The 25,392-nt window shown below is 39.2% G+C and overlaps 1 protein-coding gene across 33 annotated transcripts in view; it reads left to right on the top strand.

Annotated features, from left to right (window-relative positions):
• The window catches only part of neb (nebulin), an 86,645-nt gene that overhangs the window by 24,162 nt on the left and 37,091 nt on the right, over positions 1-25,392 (top strand). For 28 of the 33 annotated variants that reach the window (XM_038277729.1, XM_038277727.1, XM_038277719.1 and 25 more), the window contains 65 exons: positions 2-208; positions 289-393; positions 513-620; positions 713-1,024; positions 1,114-1,317; positions 2,935-3,039; positions 3,144-3,251; positions 3,386-3,697; positions 3,807-4,010; positions 4,124-4,228; positions 4,335-4,442; positions 4,539-4,850; positions 4,960-5,163; positions 5,274-5,378; positions 5,471-5,578; positions 5,683-5,994; positions 6,077-6,280; positions 6,373-6,477; positions 7,761-7,868; positions 7,975-8,286; positions 8,370-8,573; positions 8,665-8,769; positions 8,849-8,956; positions 9,050-9,361; positions 9,952-10,155; positions 10,285-10,389; positions 10,552-10,659; positions 10,765-11,076; positions 11,718-11,921; positions 12,027-12,131; positions 12,248-12,355; positions 12,448-12,759; positions 12,861-12,965; positions 13,094-13,192; positions 13,307-13,408; positions 13,510-13,617; positions 14,596-14,907; positions 14,993-15,097; positions 15,208-15,312; positions 15,419-15,523; positions 15,607-15,714; positions 15,843-15,953; positions 16,437-16,634; positions 17,709-17,813; positions 17,922-18,026; positions 18,113-18,217; positions 18,298-18,405; positions 18,517-18,630; positions 18,758-18,955; positions 19,062-19,166; positions 19,255-19,359; positions 19,497-19,604; positions 19,718-19,825; positions 19,910-20,017; positions 20,113-20,217; positions 20,326-20,430; positions 20,510-20,608; positions 20,704-20,808; positions 21,891-21,995; positions 22,097-22,201; positions 22,306-22,410; positions 22,505-22,609; positions 22,703-22,807; positions 22,913-23,017; positions 23,094-23,198. In XM_038277729.1, the coding sequence (XP_038133657.1) occupies positions 2-208; positions 289-393; positions 513-620; positions 713-1,024; positions 1,114-1,317; positions 2,935-3,039; positions 3,144-3,251; positions 3,386-3,697; positions 3,807-4,010; positions 4,124-4,228; positions 4,335-4,442; positions 4,539-4,850; positions 4,960-5,163; positions 5,274-5,378; positions 5,471-5,578; positions 5,683-5,994; positions 6,077-6,280; positions 6,373-6,477; positions 7,761-7,868; positions 7,975-8,286; positions 8,370-8,573; positions 8,665-8,769; positions 8,849-8,956; positions 9,050-9,361; positions 9,952-10,155; positions 10,285-10,389; positions 10,552-10,659; positions 10,765-11,076; positions 11,718-11,921; positions 12,027-12,131; positions 12,248-12,355; positions 12,448-12,759; positions 12,861-12,965; positions 13,094-13,192; positions 13,307-13,408; positions 13,510-13,617; positions 14,596-14,907; positions 14,993-15,097; positions 15,208-15,312; positions 15,419-15,523; positions 15,607-15,714; positions 15,843-15,953; positions 16,437-16,634; positions 17,709-17,813; positions 17,922-18,026; positions 18,113-18,217; positions 18,298-18,405; positions 18,517-18,630; positions 18,758-18,955; positions 19,062-19,166; positions 19,255-19,359; positions 19,497-19,604; positions 19,718-19,825; positions 19,910-20,017; positions 20,113-20,217; positions 20,326-20,430; positions 20,510-20,608; positions 20,704-20,808; positions 21,891-21,995; positions 22,097-22,201; positions 22,306-22,410; positions 22,505-22,609; positions 22,703-22,807; positions 22,913-23,017; positions 23,094-23,198 (9,711 nt within the window). Of the gene's footprint in view, position 1; positions 209-288; positions 394-512; positions 621-712; positions 1,025-1,113; positions 1,318-2,934; positions 3,040-3,143; positions 3,252-3,385; positions 3,698-3,806; positions 4,011-4,123; positions 4,229-4,334; positions 4,443-4,538; positions 4,851-4,959; positions 5,164-5,273; positions 5,379-5,470; positions 5,579-5,682; positions 5,995-6,076; positions 6,281-6,372; positions 6,478-7,760; positions 7,869-7,974; positions 8,287-8,369; positions 8,574-8,664; positions 8,770-8,848; positions 8,957-9,049; positions 9,362-9,951; positions 10,156-10,284; positions 10,390-10,551; positions 10,660-10,764; positions 11,077-11,717; positions 11,922-12,026; positions 12,132-12,247; positions 12,356-12,447; positions 12,760-12,860; positions 12,966-13,093; positions 13,193-13,306; positions 13,409-13,509; positions 13,618-14,595; positions 14,908-14,992; positions 15,098-15,207; positions 15,313-15,418; positions 15,524-15,606; positions 15,715-15,842; positions 15,954-16,436; positions 16,635-17,708; positions 17,814-17,921; positions 18,027-18,112; positions 18,218-18,297; positions 18,406-18,516; positions 18,631-18,757; positions 18,956-19,061; positions 19,167-19,254; positions 19,360-19,496; positions 19,605-19,717; positions 19,826-19,909; positions 20,018-20,112; positions 20,218-20,325; positions 20,431-20,509; positions 20,609-20,703; positions 20,809-21,890; positions 21,996-22,096; positions 22,202-22,305; positions 22,411-22,504; positions 22,610-22,702; positions 22,808-22,912; positions 23,018-23,093; positions 23,199-25,226; positions 25,329-25,392 lie in introns of all 33 variants that reach the window. The other 5 variants (XM_038277726.1, XM_038277696.1, XM_038277715.1 and 2 more) reach the window with 4 other exon arrangements.

Below are 25,392 nucleotides of genomic sequence, written 5' to 3'. Positions count from 1 at the left end.
GAACGAGTACAAGAAGGAGTATGAGAACTACATCAAGGGAGTAGGATGGGTTCCGATTGGTTCCCTTGATGTTGAGAAAGCCAAAACTGCTGGGTTGGTTCTCAATGAAAAACTTTACAGAAAGCATCCCAGCAACTTCAAATTTGTAAAAGACATGCACTCTATGGACCTGGTTTTGGCCACTGCCAATAACCAAATCATGGACAAGGTACTTTACAGCACTTTTGATTCATTGACCAAATTCTTTTGAGTCTTTATTGAAGCCAAGTATTTGCTATTTTGTTTTAGAAATCCTACACCAAAGCTTGGGAAAAAGACAAGACTTCTATCCATATAATGCCAGATGCAATGGATGTTGTTCTAGCCAGGGATAACAAGAAAAACTACAGTGAGGTATAACACATTCATTTCCTACACATTGTAACTCATCTTTCATTATTTGCAATCGATGCAATTCCTGCCATGTTTTATGCAATCCAATTTAAAGTTGTGGAAAATATTTCTCATTTTAGAAACTATACAAACTGGACAATGAACTAGCCAAGAAGAAGGGCCATCACCTTCGCTCTGATGCCATTGCAATTCAGGCTGCCAAGGCCTCGACTATTATTGCTAGTGACGTAAGTGTTTGTTTCTATATCTTCAAAGTAACTTTTTGCTTTTTTCGTTGTGTAGAAATTACAAACTCAGTCGCTGTATGCTCCCTGCACAGTACAAGTACAAGACTGGATACAGGAAGCAGGTCGGTCACCACATTGGAGCCCTCAGCATCCAAGATGACCCTCTACTCATGCTGGCTCTGAACTCAGCCAAGATCGCCAGTGATGCTCTTTACAAGAAAGACTTCAATCAGTCTAAGACAAAGTTCCACCTCCCGGTGGACATGCTGGCCTTTGAACTGGCCAAGAAGAACCAGATTCAGGTCAACCACACCAATTATATAACACGCCTGCACAACTGGACATGTCTGCCAGATTCAAACGATGTAGTCCAGGCCAGGCATGCTTACAGCTTGCAGAGTGACGTAAGTATGAATTCTTTTTTTTTCAAAAATACGTAACTGCAACCATATGTTTTTGAAGACTTATCACTAGAGTATGAATTTCTTCTCAGGCTGTGTACAAGGAGGATTTCAGGATGTTGCAGGGTGTTGGATGGGTGCCTATTGGTTCGCTGGATGTTGAGAAGGTTAAAAAAGCTGGTGAAATCCTGAGTGAAAAGAAATATCGTCAGCATCCCAGCAACTATAAATTCAAGAGCACAACTGAGGACATGCCAATGGTGCTGGCTAAGGCTAATAACCAGGTTATTAATAAGGTATAAAGGAAAACCTTTTGACTATTCTCTTCAAATGTGGAATTTTCGTGGACAGTGTTTTTATATATATATATATATATATATATATATATATATATATATATATATATATATATATATATATATTTTTATTGAAAGCTGAATCTCTTAAATTGGCCCCTAATTTACACAACTTTCTTAGAAGAAAATCGTACATAAATGCATGCATCATCTATTTAAAAGTATGGCATGTTGTTTGACATATTAGTTCAGGTTTTATTCCCCTAGTAAGACACGTTGTTTTATTTATTGTTTTTTCTTTAATAATAACAATTAAACTCCATGTAGCTAATTTGGGCTAAGCCACACTGAAGTTTAGATATAATACATTTCAAGGTTTTTTTAAAAAGTTCAGTATAGGCTACCGGACCTGAAGTTTTCAAGAAGATGTTTCGCCTATCATGAATATACTGTAGGCGTAACAAAGAATTTGGGGGAACAAAATGTGGCTCTGATCCCTCCGACTGGATTGGCCATGGAGGTCACCTGGCTGTGTTAATGGTCATTAGAGGGGTTCTGATGGGTCGTTAACTCCCTCGTCAGAGTGGTTTTGGTCACATGCCTCATTATTGTGTGAGCCACTTGAGTGCAGATGAGAGGTGAATCTTCTGGGTATTGTTTCCTAAAAGTGCTTTGCAAGCAGGTTAAACGTTATGTCTAAGGCTATGTCTAAGACCACCTCCTCTGATGAGAGTTTTTCCAGGTTAACAAAGATGGCTTCCTTAACCCCTCTCTCAAACCATCTTTCTTCCTTGCCAAGAATGTGGACATTGTTGTCCTCAAACGAATGTCCTTCATCCTTCAGGTGTTAGAGAACAGCTGACTCCTGTCCTGAGGAGTTGGCCCTCCTGTCTTGAGCCATGCACTTTTGTAGCGGTTGCTTGGTCTCACCAATGTACAGGTCTTTGCTCTCTTCACTGCAGTGAACAGCGTAAACCAGGTTGTGGGTGTCTTATTTTTGAGGTGAACCAGTTTTTTTTTCTCAGGGTGTTGCCGGGTTTGAAGTGCACAGGGATCCGGTGCTGGTTGAAATCCTCCTCCTTTGGAGACTCCAGCAACACCTGGAATGATGATGTACCTTCTTCTTTTTTCTTCCCTCTCAGCAGAACTCTAGTGGCTTGTTTTTATTGACAGTAGGCTGACAGGAAAGGGGGCATGAGAGACAGGAAGAGACATGAGGGAAAGGACCGCAGGCCTGACTCGAATCCGGGTCGCCCACGTCGAGGACCAAGGCCACAATACATGGGTTGTGTGCGCTAACCACTGCGCCACCAAAGCACGCCCAGCAGACCTCTTGTTGGTTTAAAAAAAAGCCCATCTGGGAAGATCACAGTTACAGATTGTTACACCTACAGTATAATAATCTCTGTGCTCCCCACCACTAGTTATAACTGAAAAAGCCTCTTGGATGAGTGGCAAAACATCTTCATCAAAACTGCACGTCTAGTTGCCTTAACTGAACTTGTTTAAGCTTGAAAATGACCTGGAAGACTGAGAATCTTCACAGATGCATTTCATAGTGAATTTCTTTTGGAAAGCTTTTTTTCCCAGCTTTAACTAAATTTTGTATCTTTACAGAAAGCCTATATTGAAGCCTGGGAAAAGGATAAGACCAGCATCCATGTCATGCCTGATGCCATGGATATCCTTCTGGCTAAAGCAAACAAAGTCATCTACAGCGAGGTAAATACTCTTATACATTCTAAACATTATTCTCCAAAAGTTGAACCACCACTCTATATGTATAATGAGATGACTGAAGTAATTTCTCCTATTTGTATATACAGAAAATGTACAAGCAGGCAAATGAAGAGGCAAAGAAGAAGGGATATGATCTGCGAAATGATGCTATTTCCATTATTGCAGCAAGGGCCTCCAGGGATATTGCAAGTGATGTAAGTTCCCACACTTATCACTCAATCCTCATAGATAAATTACTCTAAAAAGGAAGTGGTTTGGTAACTGATGTTTAAGTAACACATTCTTTTATATCTCTGACATTTTAGTAAGTGTTGTTCTTCTTTGACAGTACAAGTACAAGACTGGATACAGGAAGCAGGTCGGTCACCACATCGGTGCCCGCAGCATCCAGGACGACCCTCTGCTGATGCTGGCTCTGAACTCAGCCAGGATCGCCAGTGACGCTCTGTACAAGAAGGACTTTAACAAGTCCAAAACCAAGTTCAACCTCCCAGTGGACATGTTGAATCTTGAACTAGCCAAGAAATGCCAGCAGCAAGTCAATGACTTCAACTATAGGACTCGCCTGCACCAGTGGACATGTCTGCCAGACTCAAATGATGTTGTTCAGGCCAGGCATGCATATGACCTACAGAGTGATGTGAGTACTATTCATAGATAGATGGATGGAGGGAAGCATGGAGGTTTGTCTGTTTGTGTAACAATCAATTTGTTTTTTACTTATGGGATTTTATTTTTGTATCGTCCAGGCTGTGTACAAGGAGGATTTGAAGATGTTGCAGGGCGTTGGATGGGTGCCTATAGGTTCTCTGGATGTGGAAAAGGTTAAAAAAGCTGGTGAAATCCTGAGTGAAAAGAAATATCGTCAGCATCCGAGCAACTATAAGTTCAAGAGCACTACCGAGGACATGCCAATGGCGCTGGCTAAGGCTAATAACCAGATTATGAACAAGGTGGCTTATTCATCAAATGTTATGGTGTCTTTATTACAGATCAAACTGTTTATCATTTTGTGTCTCTCTTCTGTATTGAAACATAAATTACTCTTGCATACCCATATTTGCAGAAATCCTACATTGAAGCCTGGGACAATGAGAAGACAAAGATCCATGTGATGCCAGATGCCATGGATGTTATTCTTGCTAAAGCAAACAGCTACCATAACAGCTTGGTATGTATGCTTAGATCATTAACATGCGTTTAATCAAGTGGTCTTAATTAAACTACGAAATTTGTCAGAGTACATTTCATTTGGACATTTTACATTTAATTTTCAGAAAAATTACAAACAAGCAAATGAAGATGCTAAGAAGAAGGGCTATGACCTGCGAAATGATGCCATATCAATCATCGCAGCAAGAACATCCAGAGACATTGCCAGTGATGTAAGCTGCCAAGAGCAACCATTTTTATTTTATCCCTCAGAATTAGACATTTTGTTTATGTTGAGCATATATATTTTTTGCATTACTTTCTACTAGTACAAGTACAAGACTGGATACAGGAAGCAGGTTGGTCACCACATCGGTGCTCGCAGCATCCAGGACGACCCTCTGCTGATGCTGGCTCTGAACTCAGCCAGGATCGCCAGTGACGCTCTGTACAAGAAGGACTTCAACAAGTCCAAGACCAAGTTCAACCTTCCAGTGGACATGTTGAATCTTGAACTAGCCAAGAAATGCCAGCAGCAAGTCAATGACTTCAACTACAGGACTCACCTGCACCAGTGGACATGTCTGCCAGACTCTAATGACGTTGTTCAGGCCAGGCACGCATATGACCTACAGAGTGATGTGAGTACTATTCATAGATAGATGGATGGAGGGAAACATGGAGGTTTGTCTGTTTGTGTAACAATCAATTAGTTTTTTACTTATGGTAATTTATTTTTGTATTGTCCAGGCTGTGTACAAGGAGGATTTGAAGATGTTGCAGGGCGTTGGATGGGTGCCAATAGGTTCCCTGGATGTTGAGAAAGTAAAGAAAGCTGGTGAGGTCCTGAGTGAAAGGAAGTACCGACAGCACCCAAGCAACTTTAGATTCAAGAGCACCACTGAGGATATGCCCTTGGCACTAGCTAAAGCAAATGCTCAGGTTATGAACAAGGTAGGAAACCAAACCGCTGTTGGTAAAAATCACATGAGAATTATTCTACCATGTCATGCATAATTTACCTCTTAACTGTCCTTTCATACTATTGGTTTTTATAATCACAGAAAGCATACATCGAAGCCTGGGAGAACGAGAAGACAAAGATCCATGTTATGCCTGACGCAATGGATGTTCTTCTAGCAAAAGCAAACAATGTCAACTATAGCATTGTATGTTCACAAAACATAAGGGGTTAACAACTTCCTGCTTCTCTTTAAGTAAAGGAAAAACACAAACATGCATCATTTGCTTGTTTTCTTAGAAAAAATACAAACAGGCGAACGAAGATGCCAAAAAGAAGGGCTACGACTTGCGCGGCGATGCCATTTCCATCATTGCAGCCAGAGCATCCAGAGACATTGCCAGTGATGTAAGCAACAAACAACAATTTCACTATACTCTATATATCAGAGGTACTACTCTAAATGGATCATCGCATTTGCTAAAATTTATTTTTGATTTACTTTCAACCAGTACAAGTACAAGACTGGATACAGGAAGCAGGTCGGTCACCACATCGGTGCCCGCAGCATCCAGGACGACCCTCTGCTGGTGCTGGCTTTGAACTCAGCCAGGATCGCCAGTGACGCTCTGTACAAGAAGGACTTCAACAAGTCCAAGACCAAGTTCAACCTTCCAGTGGACATGTTGAATCTTGAACTAGCCAAGAAATGCCAGCAGCAAGTCAATGACTTCAACTACAGGACTCACCTTCACCAGTGGACATGTCTGCCTGACTCTAACGACGTTGTCCAGGCCAGGCATGCATATGACCTACAGAGTGATGTATGTGATCCTTAGTTATTTTCATGCGTGTATCACATTTCATTATAAAACTCCCTCCATTAAAACCCTCTATGCTTTCCAGGCCGTCTACAAAGCAGACCTGAAGTGGCTCCAGGGTCTGGGCTGGGTCCCCATTGGTTCGCTGGATGTGGAGAAAGTCAAGAAGGCTGGAGAGGTTTTGAGTGAAAGGCAGTATCGCCAGCACCCCAGCACAGTGAAATTCACCAGTCCCATTGATGCCATGAACCTTGTTCTGGCTAAGAACAACACAGTGACGATGAACAAGGTAAATACTGATTTTCGCATAGATTTCTAGAACCATTTTTATTTGCCTCTTTTGCTTTAAATAAATGTTGTTTTTGTGTTCTGTGTTGCTAGCGCCTCTACACTGAGGCTTGGGAGAACGAAAAGACCAAACTGCACATCAAACCCGATACTCCTGAGATCATCCTCTCCCAGCAAAATGCCATCAACATGAGCAAGGTTAGTAAAATTTATTTTGCAAATAAAAAAATCTTTAATCCTCCATTTGATTCAATAAATAATACAGACAAAGGCTATTTTATTGTGGCTTTAATAGTCAGTCATGTGTTTGCGATCATTTCTACAAACTTTGAAAAATGTATCACTTATTTAGCATTTAAGTTTATCCTGCCTTGAAACTTTGACACATAGACTCTAAACATGGGTTTTATTTTTAGATAAAAAGATGTTTTTTAAATCAACCTTCAAACCTGTAGTTTAGTGATGCAACTAAAACAATGATTTGTTCATTTCTTCTCTGCGAACGGAAGAGACCCAACTGAAGTGTGAATCTTATATACAAAAACCTAATTAAAGGAGAGACAAATCCATATTCAACTTATTTATAAAGCACATTTAAAAGCAAAAAATAGTTGACCAAAGTACTGCACATTACAACAATGGAGAATTACATTTTAAGAGATATGATATAGGATACAACAACCTTTATTGATCCCACAGTGGAGAAATTCATTTGAAATTCATTTGTCACATCGGCTCAATAGTCAAAAGAAGATGCCAAAAAGCGGAAAAGGGTATATACAGTGCATCCACATATAACAGGATTATTGCACCGGTTATTGCACAGGGGTTTTACTGCAAAGCTTATTGTACAGGGTATTAAATAGTGATTGCAGATTATTTATTGCAGTTATAGTGCCGTATTCTAAAGTCTGATGGCAGCAGGGATGAATGACTCAGGTAGCACTCCTTTTTACAAACAGGCTGTAAAAGTCTTTCATGAGAAGGTTAAACACCTACACATGGGAACCAATAAACATCCGGTGCTGTGTTTAATGCCAGGGTAAAAGATGGGCACAGATCTAGTTGCCTTTTATATGTCAGGACTCGTTTTCCTATAAAAGAAGTGAAAGGTGCGTTAACTTTCACATCGATGGAACTACAGACTTTTTCCAAATCAAGGGAGGGTGGAGTTTGGGAACAAGAGTGATAAAGAAAACAGAAGGCATAAGATATTTAACATGTTGAAAAAAGCTCAATTATATGTCCCACCAGTTCACCTCCGAACCAAAGGGAATCGCATAAGGTTTTGTATGCATATAACATATATCGTCCCTATTCACTGTAGAGAGAGAAAGAAAAAGGTTATTCTGTAGTTGATTCTCTGCATGAAAACTTTCTCAGAATCAGGGTATACAACGAATACAAGCATTCAAGTAGATATAATAGAATTCAGTTTTTTTTTTAAATCCCTTCATATTTTTTCTTTCTTTTTTATTCAGAAACTATACAGACAAGGTTTTGAGGAGACCATCAGCAAGGGCTACTTCCTTCCTCCAGATGCAATTTCTGTCAAGGCTGCCAAGGCCTCAAGGGATATCATCAGTGATGTGAGTCCCACAGACCGTAATCTTTGTCTATTTAGTTGACTTATATTGAAATCAAATGTGATCTTTGTTCACATAAAAAAAAAATGTTTTTTTCTGGTCCTATTAGTACAAGTATAAGACAGGATACAGGAGGCAGGTTGGTCACCACATCGGTGCTCGCAGCGTCCAGGATGACCCTCTGCTGGTGCTGGCTCTGAACTCAGCCAGGATCGCCAGTGATGCTCTGTACAAGAAGGACTTCAATAAGTCCAAGACCAAATTCAACCTCCCAGTTGACATGCTGAATCTTGAACTAGCCAAGAAATGCCAGCAGCAAGTCAATGACTTCAACTACAGGACTCGCCTGCACCAGTGGACATGTCTGCCGGACTCTAACGATGTGGTGCAGGCCAGAAAAGCATATGATCTCCAGAGTGATGTGAGTCCCTCTATCACATATTTAGCTTACAATATCGTTCAACTTTTTTATCTACTTTCTAATACTTAAACTATCTCGCTCAGGCTGTGTACAAAGCTGACAGAGATGAAGTCATTGGAGTCGGATGGATACCCATTGGTTCCCTGGATGTAGTGAAAGCCAAAAATGCTGCCAAAATTCTGAGCGACCGTCTCTACAAGCAGAAACCAGACACATTTAAATACAAATCTGACATGATGGCCATGCCCATGGTGCTAGCCAAAGCAAATGCTGAGATCATCAATAAGGTACAGAGGTGCACATTTGAATTTTGTTTGATTATTTGATGAAGAGCTACTCGGTTTTCTAATTTGACCTTTCCTTAATTTTTCTCAACAGAAAAACTACATTGCTGCATGGGAGGCAGAAAAAATAAAAAACCATGTGACCCCAGACCTTCCTGAGCTGCTGCTTTCCAAAGCTAACGCTTACAACATCAGCAGGGTATGTCAAACCTAAAGCAATTTTACCTAATATATCTTTGCACGTTTATGGTGCGCTTTACGGTCTTATTCCTTTGCAGAAAAATTACAGAGAAGCTGTGGAGGAAATGTTCAGGAAAGGCTACGACATGAAGCCTGACGCTGTTTCCATCATCGCTGCTAAACACGGAAGAGAAATCATCAGTGATGTATGTAACATATAACCCAGTGTATTTCTGCCATCCTTATGCTTGGGTCCTTAACATTTCTTTTTCATTTTTGTTTTCTGTCTGTCTACAAAGTATAAATACAAGACAGGGTACCGCAAGCAGGTCGGTCACCACATCGGAGCGCTGAGCTGTCAGGACGACCCGCTTATCGTGCTGGCTTTGAACTCAGCCAAGATTGCAAGTGATGTTCTGTACAAGAAGGACTTCAACAAGTCCAAGACTAAATTCCACCTCCCAGTGGACATGCTGAATCTGGAGCTAGCCAAGAAATGCCAACAGCAAGTCAATGACTTCAACTACAGGACTAAACTACACAACTGGACTTGTCTTCCGGACTCTAATGACGTGGTTCAGGCCAGAAAGGCTTATGACCTGCAAAGTGATGTGAGTATAGAAAACCACTTTTGCAAGTTTACCGTAGAAAATACTACAAAAATAGAATATTTTCTAATGTTGCCTGTATAAACTTTCATTTTATTGTATGATTCTATCATGTTGATCCAATTGTAGTTTAATTTTAGTAAAGTATACATTTTGTATCACTACTAACATTTATAACTCACTATCACCCCCCGTCCTAAACTGACAGCTTGACTTATATCTAATTTAGTCAAAATTTGATTGTTCACAATTTTCACCATCATATAGTGAATTATATAGAGCTACTTTTTGCAAGAAAGGGTACAAATATTCAGTTACTATAAACATACACAGCTGTTAAGACTTATTCTAAAAGCTTGAAAACGAGGCCACACTTCTTAGATTTATGTATTATTTTCTTCCCACTGTACAACTATATACATTTTATTTGAGTTGGCCAATCGCATTAAATCCAAATCACACACAATGAATTTGTGATTGTGCAAAGTTTAAGAGATATGACTCCACTTTGAGGAACTAAATGTCTTTCAGAGTTGCTTTTCTTATTCAATTAAATATTAGTCTGACATTTCCTTTTTACATTCCGTTCATAGGCTGTGTACAAGGCTGACATGGAATGGGTTAAGGGAATGGGCTGGGTACCAATTGGGTCATTGGATGTGGAGAAAGCCAAGAAAGCAGCAGAGATCCTGAGCGACAGGAAGTACCGCCAGCATCCCAGCCAATTCAAGTTCACTGCCAAGACATCAGATATGCCATATGCTCTAGCTCAAGCTAATGCCCAGATTATGAACAAGGTACAAAAAGAGGAATTTATTAATAGCTAATTTACAAGACTTTTTGGGAAGCTCAATGCTCACATTTGGTTTAATAAGAAAGAAAAAAAAAAAGGTTGTTAATGTTGTTTTTGGTCCATTTTTCTACAGAAAGCATACATTGAAGCCTGGGAAAAGGACAAGACTAACCTGCATATCTTACCTGATACTCCAGAGATCCTCCTAGCACAGCAGAATAAACTCAACACCAGTCTGGTAAAGTACTGGTATTTTACATAATTAAACAACCCTTTGGTCTAAAGACTACTGCTGAATGAACACATGCATATGAATTTGAAAGGATTGTTGATCTACAGCAGAAACTGGACAACCCACATTACTCCCTAGATTAATTATTCCTTTTTGTTTCCTTCACAGAAATATTATCGTGAAGGTTTTGTTGACACCATCAACAAAGGCTACTATCTGCCAAAGGATGCTATTTCTGTTGTAGCAGCCAAAGCATCCCGCGACATTGTCAGTGATGTAAGTTTGGATCCATTCTCGTGCATTTTTTCACACTCCCCATCTGACTCTGCTTGAATATAAAAAATTTGATCTAAATCTCATGGAAACATCTTCTGTCCTCAGTACAAATACAAGGCTGGTTTCCGCAAGCAGTGCGGCCACCATATCGGTGCTCTGAGCGTCAGCGACGACCCGCTACTGGTGCTGGCCGCTCATGTTGCCAAGATCTCCAGTGACAATGTCTATAAGAAGGATTATAACAAGACCAAGACCAAGTACAACCTGCCGGTAGACATGCTGACAATTGAGCTGGCTAAGAAATGCCAGCAGCAGGTCAACGACACCAACTACCGAACTTACCTGCACCAGTGGACATGCCTGCCCGACTCAAGCGATGTGGTTCAGGCCAAGAAAGTCTACGACCTACAGAGCGATGTGAGTTTTTGTACTCTGGCAGTTCTATTCAGCTTAATTAATATCTATATTATATTATTTTCATAGTAGTAGTAGTTTTGAGTGTGAGTTGGTAAGAATTTTTTGATACGATATATATCACAATACACATGCCACAATCTGATTTATCGCGATACATTAACATAGATGATATATTGAGATTTTCATGATAATATAGCTTTGGAGAACCGCACAAGATCTCGTTGCTCTGCTGCTGCTGCTGCTGGTACAGAGAAGTTAAACAATAGGCACTTGGGCGGTGCACTGCGGACTAGTGGCTGGAGGTTTTCCTATAGATATTTTTCACTTATATATCATTCTTACTCCTACTCCTAATTGAATATATATTGCTTAATGAAATATGGCGCTATTTGACAGAATTGTTTTGTTTTCTTACACCCCTAGTATTAGTTGTTGCAATGGCATTGGTAGTACTGTATAACTGTAGAAATAGAAGTAATGTAGTACTGCTATGATATGTATAAATGTTACTACCCAGAAACAGAAAAAAAACACATCTGATTTTGGAGATTAATTACCTTCTTTCGAAATGAAGCTGTGCATTTTGGACAATTTATAGAATAATAAAGAAAAAAATCTTGATGCTGTTTTTTTTCTTTTAGGCTGTTTACAAAGCAGATCTGGAGTGGCTGAAAGGGTGCGGATGGTCCCCCCAGGACAGTGTGGATGTCATCAAGGTTAAGCATGCACAGACCGTTCTCAATGATAGGCTGTACCGCCAGCACCCAAGCACCGTCAAGTTCACCAGTGTGGTTGACCTTCCAGCCATCGTCCTGTCCAAGCAAAACGCAGACAACCTCAGTGATGTGAGTGCTAACATCTGACCACGAGTTTTATCAGATTAACATGAAAACTCTTTAAAGCAGTTGTGCAAATAAGGAAATAATGTTTTGTGCTTTCCTTTTCAATAGAGGAAATATAGGGAGGCTTGGGACAAAGAGAAGCTCGTCACTCACATCCCCCCTGACATTCCTCCTTATGAGCTGGCCAAGGCCAATGCTATCACTGTCAGCAATGTGAGTTGGTGTTAAATTTTTAGCTATAAAAATGACATCATCTGTTCATATTGAAATGTTTTCTGGTTTGAAGTTGATATATCTCTCCGTTATCTACCTGTTTTTGTTCTGTATAGAAACTGTACACTCAAGCATGGGACGACCAAAAGGCCAAAGCCTTCCAAATCAAGGAGGATGCTATAGCTGTGCTGAAAGCTAGAGCCTCCAGAGACATCATTAGTGATGTAAGAGGCAGAAAAAAAGCCTTTCACATCCATATGACATAGACCTGGTGATTTTCTTTTTTAGTAACTTGTTTTGTTCCTTTCCCTGTTAGTACAAGTACAAAGAGGGATACAGGAAGCAGGTCGGTCACCACATCGGTGCTCGCTGCGTTCAGGATGATCCTCTCATCATGCTGGCTCTGAACTCAGCTAGGATCGCCAGTGACGCTTTGTACAAGAAAGACTTCAACAAATCCAAGACCAAGTTCCACCTGCCAGTGGACATGTTGAGTCTTGAACTAGCCAAGAAATGCCAGGTTCAAGTGAATGACGTCAACTACAGGACTCACCTACACCAGTGGACGTGTCTGCCAGACTCCAACGACGTGGTTCAGGCCAGGAAAGCCTATGACCTCCAGAGCGATGTAGGTTCATGGCAATGTTCTTGGATAGCATCTGTTTTACATCAGTTATCATTCATATGAATGAATTCCAATATAAACAGGATTCTGTTTTTTTCCTCTAGGCTGTGTACAAAGCTGATTTGGAGTGGATAAGAGGCTGTGGATGGATGCCTCATGAGTCTGTGGACGTTGTCAAGGTGAAACATGCTCAGAAGATCCTTGCTGATGTAAGTATGAACAACAACTCTCCCCAAAACACTTAAAATGTAAAACATTTAATGTTGAAATGTAAAAGCATAGAAAAAAATTAACTAAATAATTACTTATATATGTTTGATCTTGCTTTTTCCCACAGAGAGGCTACCGTATCAAGCTCGATAGACAGGAGTTCACGGTTCCTGCTGATAGAGTTGACCTGGCTTGTGCCAAGAATGCTGCTGATGTCTTAAATGAGGTAACTAAATGGTTTTCTTCTTATCATTACACCTTGTTTTAAGACACAATGCAGAATCACATTTATATTTTTTTAAGTAACTAAATTGGGTGTTTTGTTTTTTTTCCTGCACAGGCCAAATACCGTGAGGCTTGGCACCAGGAAAAGACCAAGTACACTTTGGTAGATACTCCCGGTCTTGCTACAGCCAGAGAGGTCGCCAAAAATGTTCACCCGGTAAGATTTACCATATTTTTCAACTAATTATTGTTTGCTTTCGGCTATCCTGGAGATTTATTTCCTTTTTCCTTCTTTCTTTTTTTTTTCCTATTATATAGAAACTGTACACTGAAGCGTGGGACAAGGTGAAAGCCACCGGATTCTTCATGCCTGGAGACGCTGTACCAATTAAACAGAGCATGCTTACAACTAAAGTCCAGAGTAAGGTAAGTAAAGGGACTTTAGATTAAAAATATAAAGTTTTAAGAACCTAGAACATTTTTGCATTTATAACAGATACCTTAACAGATACTTTGTGAGGCTTGTACTTACTGTATTTGGCCTTTTTGGTGACATGCAAAGATAAAGATAGACAATAACGCTCATTAAATTCTAGCAATGCATTTAAAGTATTGCCATACAGGATAAAATACAATAAAAGTGAGTGATTTAAAGAATTTTTGTGATCAGTCATGACTATTTTAAGGGTCTTTCCCTAAAAATCTGCTCCAGTTTTAATCTCAAATTAAGCTGATCAGCATTAATTCTCACATACAGTAAAGGAGGCTGTTGCTGAAGATTTACATAACCATACTGTATGAATCCCATAAAATTACCCTCATGTTATTGAATCAGTGGAATTGAACATGCAAGAGATGTGATCCTTTAAACCAGGGGCGACTAACATGAACCCCTGTGACCAAGTTATCAAGCTTGATTGTTTTTCACACTTGAGAAAAAAAGCAATAATTTTCACAGAAGAACTGACTCATATCCTGTTCTTTTTCCTGATGAAAGATTGAAATAGGCTTAACGATCCCTTTTTTGTGCACATATCAGACAGTTTTTGTCTGACAGTGCTCAGTTCATTGTAGGTAGAAAATAAAAATATAAAATTGGTCCAATTAACGAAATTTAGTTTGAGATTTGAGAGATTTATTTCGATTTCAAAGTTAACCAATGCAGCATTCATTGGTAGACGGTCTCTAATCAATCTTATTTTTGTCCTTACCTTAACAGATCCTTAAAGTCTTACACTGCTTTTCAAATGTTAAACAGGAACAGGCATTTGTTAAATGGCTATTTGATCATTTTTTTTACATCTGACATGAGGCATGATTTTACAAATTGTACTGTAACAGACTCCAATGCTTGAATGCATGTTAAAGAAACACTGTCATGAGAACATTTTGTTTGTCTTGTAGCATAATTACCTAGAGGGATACCGCAAGCAGGTTGGCCACCACATCGGTGCTCGCTGCGTCGAGGATGATCCTCTCATCATGCTGGCTCTGAACTCAGCTAGGATCGCCAGTGACGCTCTTTACAAGAAGGACTTTAACAAGTCCAAGACCAAGTTCCACCTGCCAGTGGACATGTTGAATCTGGAGCTGGCAAAGAAATGCCAGCAGCAAGTCAATGACTTCAACTACAGGACTCGTCTGCACCAGTGGACATGTCTGCCTGACTCCAATGATGTGGTTCAGGCCAGAAAGATTTATGACCTTCAGAGTGATGTAAGTAAAGAAGTTTAACATTTTTAAATTAATTTCATAAAGTTTAAAACCTTTTTTTTAAGCTAATTATGGTTTCCACCTGCAGAACGTCTACAGGGCTGATCTGGAATGGATCCGTGGCTGCGGTTGGATGGCAGCTGACTCTGTTGACCACGTCAAAGTCAGGAAGGCGCAGGAAATACTTAATGAGGTACGGTTCTGTCATTGCATCCAGTCTGGAGGCACTTCACAAGAATTACTGCCTTATTGCTGCCGTGGTCGTTCTTGATGTTGTCACTTCTTTTTTTTCCCTTTATTTAGCGACTTTATAAGAAGAACGCCATAGAAGGCTTTGGAAAATTCAGCCTGATTGTGGATCGTCCTGAGATTGTCTTGGCCAAGATTAACGCCGCTAACCTCAGTGATGTACGCAGTCCTGTGGTTCCCATGAAACAACATCTAAAAAAATGGAAGACACAATTTTATTAATGGGTACATGAAAATAAATTGAAATAATTTTCTTTCTCAACAGCTGAAATATAAAGAGACTTTCAATGCAGAGAAAGGTCATTACATCGGCTCAGAAGATACTCCTCAGCTGGCACATAGTAGAGATATGGCCAAGACCATCAGTGAGGTAAGAAGACAGAAATGACTGTGTTGTTTCTTCACTTGCTTTATATTTTTTCCCTTACTTTAAAACTCCTGTTATCATTTCAGAAACTATACAAATCACAATGGGACAGTACTAAAGCTACAAGCTACAGCCTGGACCAGCAATACATCCCACTGCTCATGGGCAAGAAGAGCAGGGAGATTGCCAGTGATGTAAGTTTTCAAATAAGAAATTATTATTATTATTGTTATTACTACAGTTGCTTGAAAGGTTAAAGTATGCATGAAGTTATGTTTTCTGATAGCAGCATGAAATAAAGTGAATTAATTCTGCTTTTTAGGTTAAGTACAAGGATACTCATGAGAAAGCCAAGGGCCACTACATGGCGGGAACCCTGGTGGACTTCCCTGAGGTGGTGCGCTGTGGCCAGCAGGAGAAGAATAAGGGACTGGTAAGTTCTCTGCAATAGTGACATTTTTTATATGCGCACCACACAAAAATCTACCAGTGTTAAAGTCTAGAAAGCAATTACTCAAAACACCATCTGTATTATAACATTCTATATATATCTTATGCTTCGATGTGTATATCCCTTTAAACATGAATATATAAAATAGTTACTGTACCATGGAAACCATATTATAATACCCACTTATATTTTTGGATAATTTGTCTTGTGTCAAACAAAAACAACGAAAAAAGCCCACTGATAGTTGGAAGAAAGACTTTATTTCTCCCAGAAATGTCCCCTTTACTCAGTATCTGAGTTAAAGGGTTGAGGTTGGGGTCAGTACCATAATTGTACTCAAATAAGAGTATGAACATAACATATTTCAAGTCAAGTAAGAGGAGGAAACCTTAGCTTTAAACCTAAGGTTGTGGATTTTCTGTCAGCCACAGTATGACTGAGATTTTCTATAAAATGTTTTTATAGAGGGTCTACCAGAAGGACTACCACCAAACCAAGACCAAGATCCACCTCCCATCTGACATCATCGCCAACCAGGTAGCTAAGCGGTGTCAGGACATGTTGAGCGACGTCCTCTACCGCACCCACCTGCACCAGTGGACGTGCCATCCAGAACAGGAGGATGCCATCCGCGCCCGGAAGACCAACGAGATTCTCAGTGATGTAAGTCGTTCCTTTCTGTTCACGTTCTGCTGCTGTTCTAACATTTATAATGTACTTCTTTTTTTTTTTTTTTTTTATAAAAATTTGTAAAACTAATTTTAGGTGCATTTCTGTTTTGATTTGATTCTTAGTAAATAATTTAGGTCTCTTTATCTTAGTTGTTAAATTGTTTTAGAGACAGTTGTAACTTTACACCATTATTCAGTGTTTTTATTACATGTTAAAAGTATTTTTATTTTCTTAAGCATTAAGAAATCCGAAATACATATTTTTTTACATTTACATTTAATATTAGTTTGTCCCTCCTCTTCATATTAATGTGTGTTATGTTTATGTTATTACATGAAGCAACAACATCATATGTTTATGAATCTATATATTTATTTATCATTATTGTTTTATAATAGGCCAATATTTACTGTATTGTGTGTTTTGGCATCTTAGAATAAATATCATTCACTAGCAGCTCAGATCGTATTTATTTTTAAATTTTTTTTGCCGAAATGATTTATAAAGCTTTAATGTATTTGATTCATAAACCAATGGGGGAACTTGTAGTAGGTGTTTATTGATTAATTTAGATCTCATATCAGCATGGTCATTAATAAGTATTAATAAAGGTTTAAATTTAATTGAATTTAACTTCCTGACACCCTGATCAATTTAGTATTTTAGAGATTTAGCTTTATTTTCAATCACATATAAAGTTAAAGGCAAAATCTAATATGTCTACCTTTAAACTTTCAGCACTTACCTTTAACCTTTGACCTCAAAGAAAAAAAATACTAAAAGACAGAAAGACAGAAAAGAGAAAGTAAAAGTTTTTGACCCTCATTAAAGATAAATATTCATTCAGTCATATAACTGTCTAAGGTATATTCTAACTTGTTTTTTTTATAGAAAATATAAGTTAAACATTTGAAATGTATGCCCACATTATTACACACTTGAGCTCTAAGAACAGGCAAACATTTCTGTTTTATTATTCCGAATATTCCGGATTTTCAAAAATCTAATAATCCTCATTTTGAAATAATATATAATCCGTCATGTTTTACTGAACTCATTCAATAGGTGTTTTACAAAGATGACCTGAACTGGATGAAGGGCATCGGTTGTTACGTCTGGGACACACCAGAGATTCTCCGCGCCAAGAAATCCTACGATCTGCAGAGCGATGTGAGGAACCGCACGCATGTTTCATATCAAACATTACTTTAAAACCTATTCCAGTTATAAAGATGATGTTTACCTCTCTGATAATTCGTCTGTTTGGTTTATTTCCAGCTCAAATACAGAGCTGATGCCAAGAAAGAATTTTACAACTACTCCATTGTGACCGACACACCTGAGTATGTGACCGCCGTCCTGGGTCACACCTGGGCCAGCGAGGTACGAGATTTAAAAAAATAAAATGATGTGATTGCTGTTCAAGAAAGAAAAGCCAGATAACCTCATCCTTTTTCTATGTTTTCCAGCTGAACTACAGGGAGGCTTATCAGAAGGAGAAGCACATATACACCACTGTTCTGGATACCTACGATTACGCCAGATGCCACAACTTCAAATATTTCTTCAGCAATGTCAGTAACAATAAAATATTTTCATAATGATAAAGACTTTGAGGAATTTGTTGTTAATGTCTTAAAATTGCTATCCAAAGAAAAACTACACAGCAGCCTGGGATAAAATTAAGGCAAAGAGCTACCAAATTCCAGCTGATTCCAACGCCTTACAACACGCCAAACAGCAGAAGGTCGTTCTCAGCAACGTAAGTTCAAATTCATCACCAACCATTACATTTTCTAATTGATGATTAACCTATAAATGTACATGTGATTGTCTGCTTCAAGACACTATATGCATCTTCTTGCCTCTTCAGGTCAAGTACAAGGAGGATTATGAAAAATTCAAATCCCTTTACAGTCTTCCAAAGTCGCTTGAAGACGACCCTGCGACCGCTCGCTGCGTCAAAGCCGGAAAGCTGGTTCTAGATGTGAGCATTTTAATTCTTTTATATCCTGATCTTCTTTATATTAACACTATTAAAAGATACTGGTTTTTTTTTGTAATGCTATGAATTTTGTCAACTAATGCAAGCATCCCTTTGCTTATCCGTTCAGCGTCTGTACAAGGAGAACTACGAGAAGACAAAGGCCAAGAACCATATCCCCCCTGACATGCTGGAGATCATGTCTGCTCGCAACACCCAGTCCACTGTCAGCGGCATCCACTACCGCAAATATCTACACCAGTGGATATGCCTGCCCGACATGCAGATGTATGTTCAGGCACGCAAAGTCAACGAGCAGCTCAGCGATGTGAGTAACCATCGTACGGTCGTAGCATCACACCGAACCCATAAAATAGTTTGAACGGATTTTATCAAGGTTGAAAATGTGCTAAATGTAAGTTATTCTCCCTTAGATCTTCTATAAGGATGACCTGAACTGGCTGAAGGGTATCGGTTGTTACGCCTGGGACACTCCAGAGATCCTGCGGGTTAAGAATGCTGGTAACCTACAGAGTGAGGTAAATGTTTTTAAAATATTCATCCTTTATCTAAATCCTCTCCACCATTTATTTATTGTTTTATTTTGTTGCATTTTTCTCTTTTCAGGCCAAGTACAGAGCCAAAGGTATCGAGGCGTTCAAGGACTACACTGTAGTGACGGACACTCCGGTGTACGAAACAGCCAAGCTGAACGCTCAGAACCTGAGTGATGTAATTACATTGTTTTCCCTGTTTTTTATAAATACCTTTCTTACATTAGATTCTAATAAAAGACATGCTGCCAGATTAAAAAACAAATCATGATAAACAAGATTATGAATAAAAAAATATTCTGCTCTTTTGTCCAGCTTCATTACCGTTACGATTACAACTCCAACGTCAAGGGCACCCACACCTCCCCTGCTGTTACCATGGAAACAGAAAGAGCCCGCCTGGCCCACCACATCCAGAGTGATGTACGTCAACATTACTTAATGTTTAATATATATATATATATATATATATATATATATATATATAGTACCAGACCATGTAAAATATTCTCCCTAAATGTGTTTTTTTCTACTAGAAATGGTACAAAGAGGCGAACAAGAACTTCATGCCCACTGGTTTCTCCCTGCCTAGTGATACTCCGCTCCTCAAGCAGGCCAAGATGAACAGTGTTGTCACCAGCAATGTAGGGATTCATTAAAATGTAGTTTTGAAACATGAAGGTATCAAAATGCACCTGTTTAATCCACTTCCACCATTATCTGTTTAGGTAAAATACAAGGAAGCCTTTGAGATGGTGAAGGCCAAATCCTACACTCTTCATCCAGAAGGCGTCAACTTCGTCACTGCCAGGAAGGCTCACAAGATCATCAACGACGTAAGTGGCGAACATTTCCGAGCGTCGTCGAACAGAACGCATAAGGATGCGATTTCGCTTGAGAGAAATAATTTTTTACCCATTTGCTTCCTCAGCGTTTGTATCGTGAAACCTACCACAAGCAGAAGGACAAGATCCACACAACCTACGACACGCCTGAGGTCAAACAGGTCAAGATGAACCAGCAGAACCTGAGTGATGTATGCATCAACAACCCTCTTTACATTTTGTCCTTTATTCCTGGTGGAATGTTGTTGAGAGGAAGTGTGGTTTATGCCTCCATTTTTGTTTGTTCTTCATCACTCTAGATTTGCTACAAGGAGAAATACTACAACAGCAGAGGCCAGTATATCTCTATGCCTATAACACCCCAACTCATGCACTGTCACCACGTCAATGAGATCACCAGTGAGGTATTGCAATAAAATACATTGAAATATTCCCCACATATTCACAACATTTTTCAACATGAATGTTATTTGTTGATATTAGCTAAGGTATAAAGAGGATCTGATGTGGCTGAGAGGTGTTGGCTGCTTCCTGTATGACACCCCGGAGATGGTCCACGTCCGTAACATCACCAAATTCAGGGTATGTGCGTCCTTTGAGATGTTCATTTCATATTAACAAAAGGTATTTTTTCAGAGGTGCATCTCCTATAAAACTTGTTTTTTGTTGTTTCATAGACAAGCTATCCAGACGATGCTAAAAAGAACCTATCTAACTTCACTGTGGTCCTGGATACTCCAGAATACAACCGCGTGACCGAGTTAAAGACCCACATGAGTGACGTGAGTTGACTTTTCATGTTATATATAGCATTTTTATACCCTCAATATTTACATTTTATGTATTGAACCAACAGTTTGTAGATGATTAAGAAAAATTATCAATATCAAACGGTTTTCTTTTCTATTTTTATTAAACATCTATTGGGGGAAATCCAAGTAGCTTGCTTTACTGTGTCCACCCCACTAATCTCCATTTATTCACTGGATTGCTGATGGGCAGTTGGTAATACACGGTGCTGTGATGTCACCAGCCGCCATATTGGTACTCCCTAGTTAGAACGCTCATAAACAATACGTGCCCTACAACATTGAACAATGATGTGGTTCTCATTTTCACGAGGACTTAAGACTTTTAGAACAAAATAATTACTTTCACACACACCTGCTGTTTCAGAGCATCTCTAGATTACTGTAATTTATGGTTAAAAAATAGGCACTTTGCATTGCCCATTCAGTATGAAGTCCATAAAGTCTATACATTATGTATTAAAACATATTATACAAATCCATCACATCAAAAATAGTGTGTTAATGGAGCATAATGATACTGTAGTCAGATATTAAGAATATTACAGATACACACACAGACTATCTGATGATTGCCAAAAGTGCTAAAGTGATGTTGTACATGTAATATACATGTATTGATTACATTATTAAGGTAATTCAATTACAATACATGCATTTTATGGCAAGTGGGGAGTACCAAGATGACGACAGGTGACTTCTTTTTCAGTCTAAATGGAGATCAGTGGTCCACCCACATTTCAAAGATAGGATCAGACAGAGAAGCCTTTGGTAACTTTGGATGAGCTGCAGAGATGCATAGCTCAGGATGGGAGGAATAAATATAGAGAGTAACTTTTTGCACAATCACAAAAAGAAAATCTCACCTTCCTTGAAGAGTGACAGTTAAAGGAAGTCATATTTTTGCATTTTGTTTCTTGTAACAGCAGATTTGTTTCTTCAGGCATATAACAACTTTCATCTCTTGTATTTTTTGTGCAATATTCGTTAAAAGTTCTGCTTTTTTAATCTATTTTGCAGCAGGTTTTACATTTTCTTTTCTTGTCTCTTTCCAGAGGATATACAGAGCTCAGAGCAGAAAGGATATGGTTAAAGTTTCCTCCATCGCAGACTCTATGGACATCAAGCGAGTCAAGTGGGCCCAGCAGCTGACAAACAAGGCAATCCAAAATACATCTCTGCTCTTCAGGCGTAGTAATCACATTTGATCATTTATCTAACATAAAACATACTGCTTGATTCTTCATTTTTTTCCCCACAGTACCAGTACACAGATCTGGCCTCTAAGGAGAGAACTCATTTCACTCCAGAGAAAGACACTCCAGTTAATCAACATGCAAGAAAAATGAAAGTGGTCTTCAGTGAAGTAAGACGTCTATTCTTCTATTAAAATACTTTAAATTACCTAAATGGATCCAAGTATCTATAAAACAAATATCTAACCTGTTGTGTTTTCTGTTCTGCACTCAGATTAAATACAAGGAACAGTATGAAAAGATGAAGCACAGGTACACTGCTATTGCTGACACGCCCATGCTGATCCGTTCCAAGAAAGCCTACCTGCAGTCCAGTGACGTAAGTAGGACCAAGAAACATTTCCCAAAATCCTAGTAGATAACTTGATTTCTTATAGTTTATTAACTTTCCCCAAATTTGATCCTTCCTTTAGTTGCGCTACAAGGAAACATTTGAGCTTTCCAAAGGCCACTATCACACCAACAAGGATGCCCTGGACATCGTCTGCCACCGTAAATTCACCGATGACATCAGCGAGGTCAGAGGCTGAAATTAACTGATCAGAAATAAAAAGGCAATGACCCGTTTTCATTTTCCTTAAACCGTCTCTCTATGCCTTTCTCCTCTGCAGGTCAAATACAGAGAGAAGTATATTAACTCTCTGGGCACATGGAAGTCCATCCCTGACCGCCCCGAGTTTTTCTTCAGCAAGATAGCCAATGATAACATCAGCAATGTGAGCGCTCATACCTCACAAGTCTTCACAGCAGGAGGAGGGACTAACATGCTGTAATACACTGGTGCTAAAACCCCGTTTTTTGCCTTGATCCTCTGTGTTTAGGTGAAGTATAAGGAGGACTTGGAGTGGCTGAGAGGTATCGGCTGCTACGCGTGGGACACTCCTGAGCTGCAGCTGGCTGATAAGAATAAGACTCTCTACAGTGAGGTGAGGGGGCGACACCTCTCCTATATCCTTCAACCTTGCTTTCTGCTTGTTTTCCAACCCTCCTTTTTAATCGCAGAGACTCTACAAAGCCTCCTTTGAGAAGAACAGAGGAAACTTCAAATACACGTGCGACACGCCGTTCTTCGAGGCTATGAGGAACGCCTCACTTCTTATCAACGATGTGAGTCTTTCCCCTTCTTTTCCTTTTATACTGTATTAAATAATCTGATTTTTATTCACTCAAAAATGATCAAACATGTTAATCTGTCTCTTTGCTTCTCTTTTGGACTCTCTGCTTGGAGGTAAAACGATGTAAAGGTATCATTATTTAACAATAACTTAGAATACCGATGCCTAACAATGTGGCTGCTAGAGAACTCAGGGAAGTGTAGTTCAAATTTGATCAACAATAGAACTGCTTTTAAGCACAGAACTGCTATATTTCAGGCCTCTTATATATATATATTAACTTAATTGTAAGAAAGGTTATGAGTAAACTGTATATAAAAGGTTAGAAGAGGGTCAGAGGAGTGAAAAGGAGTGAGGAGTTCTCACAGTTTTCTATCCATTGAAGCTTAATGTGAGATAAGAGAAGCATCTTTACATGGATGTCAGATTAGCCTCATTCATATATTCACTGGTGATGTCACAGAGACATTTTATAAATAATAAGTCTGAAAGAAGAAAAACTCTAATAAAAACAACCTGTTTTCAAGGCGAGGCAAGTTTATTTGTATAAGACAATTCAGTTCAAAGGCAATTCAAAGAATTACATGAAGTATATGATAAGACAGAAGAAAAGTAAAGTAAAAATAAAGATAAAAACATTATAAAAGCAGGTAGTAAAACAAATAAATCAGCTGGATCACAACCTTAAAGTGATAATACCTCGGTTAGCACTTTAACTTCAACAGTCAAAGGCAGTTCTAAATGGGTTTTTAACTTTGACCTCAAAGAACTCAGGCTTTCAGCAATTTTCCAGTCTTCTGGGAGTTTGTTCCAGATCAGTGGAGCATAGGAACTAAAAGCTGTTTCTCCATGTTTGGTTCTTGTTCTGGGTGGACAGAGTAGGGAGGAATTAGAAGACCTGATTGTTCTGGGAGGTTCATACACTGTCAACAAATGTTATGCATTAAGGTGCTGATTTATTCAGGGGATTTATAGACTAACAGAAGGATTTTAAATCTACTCTCTGAGCTACAGGGAACCAGTTGAAGGACTTCAGAACCGGGTTGATGTGTTCTACTTTCTTAGTTCTAGTGAGAACCCGTGCAACAGAGCTTTGGATCAGCTGCAGCTGTCTGGTGGACTTTTTTAGGCAAACCTGTGAAGACACAGTTGCAGTGATCAATTCTACTAAAGATAAATCCATGAATTAGTTTTTGTAGATCCTGCTTGAACATAAGTCCTTTAGTCCTGGAAATGTTCTTCAGATTTTAAAAGGCTGACCCTGTAACTACCTTTATGTGCCTCTGAAGGCTCAGGTCTGAGTCCATCCTGACACCAAGATTTCAGCCATAATCGGTGATTTCTAGCTGAAGCTGTGAGCTAACTCTGGATCTCTTCTCCTTTGGTCTGAAGATTATTACCTCAGTTTTGTTTTTATTCAGTTGTAGAATGATGTTCCATGTATTGAGGTGCTGATGGGTTTATAGTCACCTGGTGACATTGTGATGTAAAGCTGTGTGTAGTCTGCATAGTTATGGATACTGATCGAGTTGTTTGCTATAATCTAAGCTAAGGGGAGCATGTAGATGGTGAATAGGAGGGGCCCCAGAATGGAGCTATGAGGAATGCCGTAAGTGATTTTTTTCAGGTCTCTGATTTAGGTTCCCTACTGATACATAGAGGTCCCTGTCCTTCAGATAGGATTAAAACCAGTCCAGTGTTTTACCAGAAAGGCCGACCCAGTTTACCAGGTCCTCTAATAAAATGGAGTGATCAACGGTATCAAATGCTGCACTGAAGTCCAATAAAACCAGTACTGTGGTTCTTTCATGTGAATTTAATATGACTTTGCTGTGTTTTCTGTGCAAGAAGACATGCTAGAAAAAATGTGAATGAAATTGTTTCCCATTTCTGATGACGCATATTTAACTTTTTGTCCATTTTTTTACAGCAACATATTTTTTTGTAGTCCTTAAAAGTTTTCTGACATACCAGAGACACGTGTATTTTTTTTTTAACAAACTTCTGAAATTCTGAGCAGAGGATCTACAAAGCTAATTATGAGAAGACCAAGGATAAGTTCACCATTACTACAGATGATCCTAGATACCAGCTGGCCAGGGAGAACAGGAAGATGAGCCAGGTAAAGGTCCTGGAAGTGCCGAGCGACCGGCCAGCCTACCTGCACGCTGCAGGTCCTCCAGCCA

The sequence above is a fragment of the Cyprinodon tularosa genome, unplaced genomic scaffold (genome assembly GCF_016077235.1).
Source record: "Cyprinodon tularosa strain WSP-4 unplaced genomic scaffold, ASM1607723v1 ctg134, whole genome shotgun sequence".
In the NCBI taxonomy this organism is placed as follows: domain Eukaryota; kingdom Metazoa; phylum Chordata; class Actinopteri; order Cyprinodontiformes; family Cyprinodontidae; genus Cyprinodon; species Cyprinodon tularosa.
Note: the sequence above shows the minus strand (reverse complement) of the source record. Positions and strands in the feature narration are given on the sequence as shown.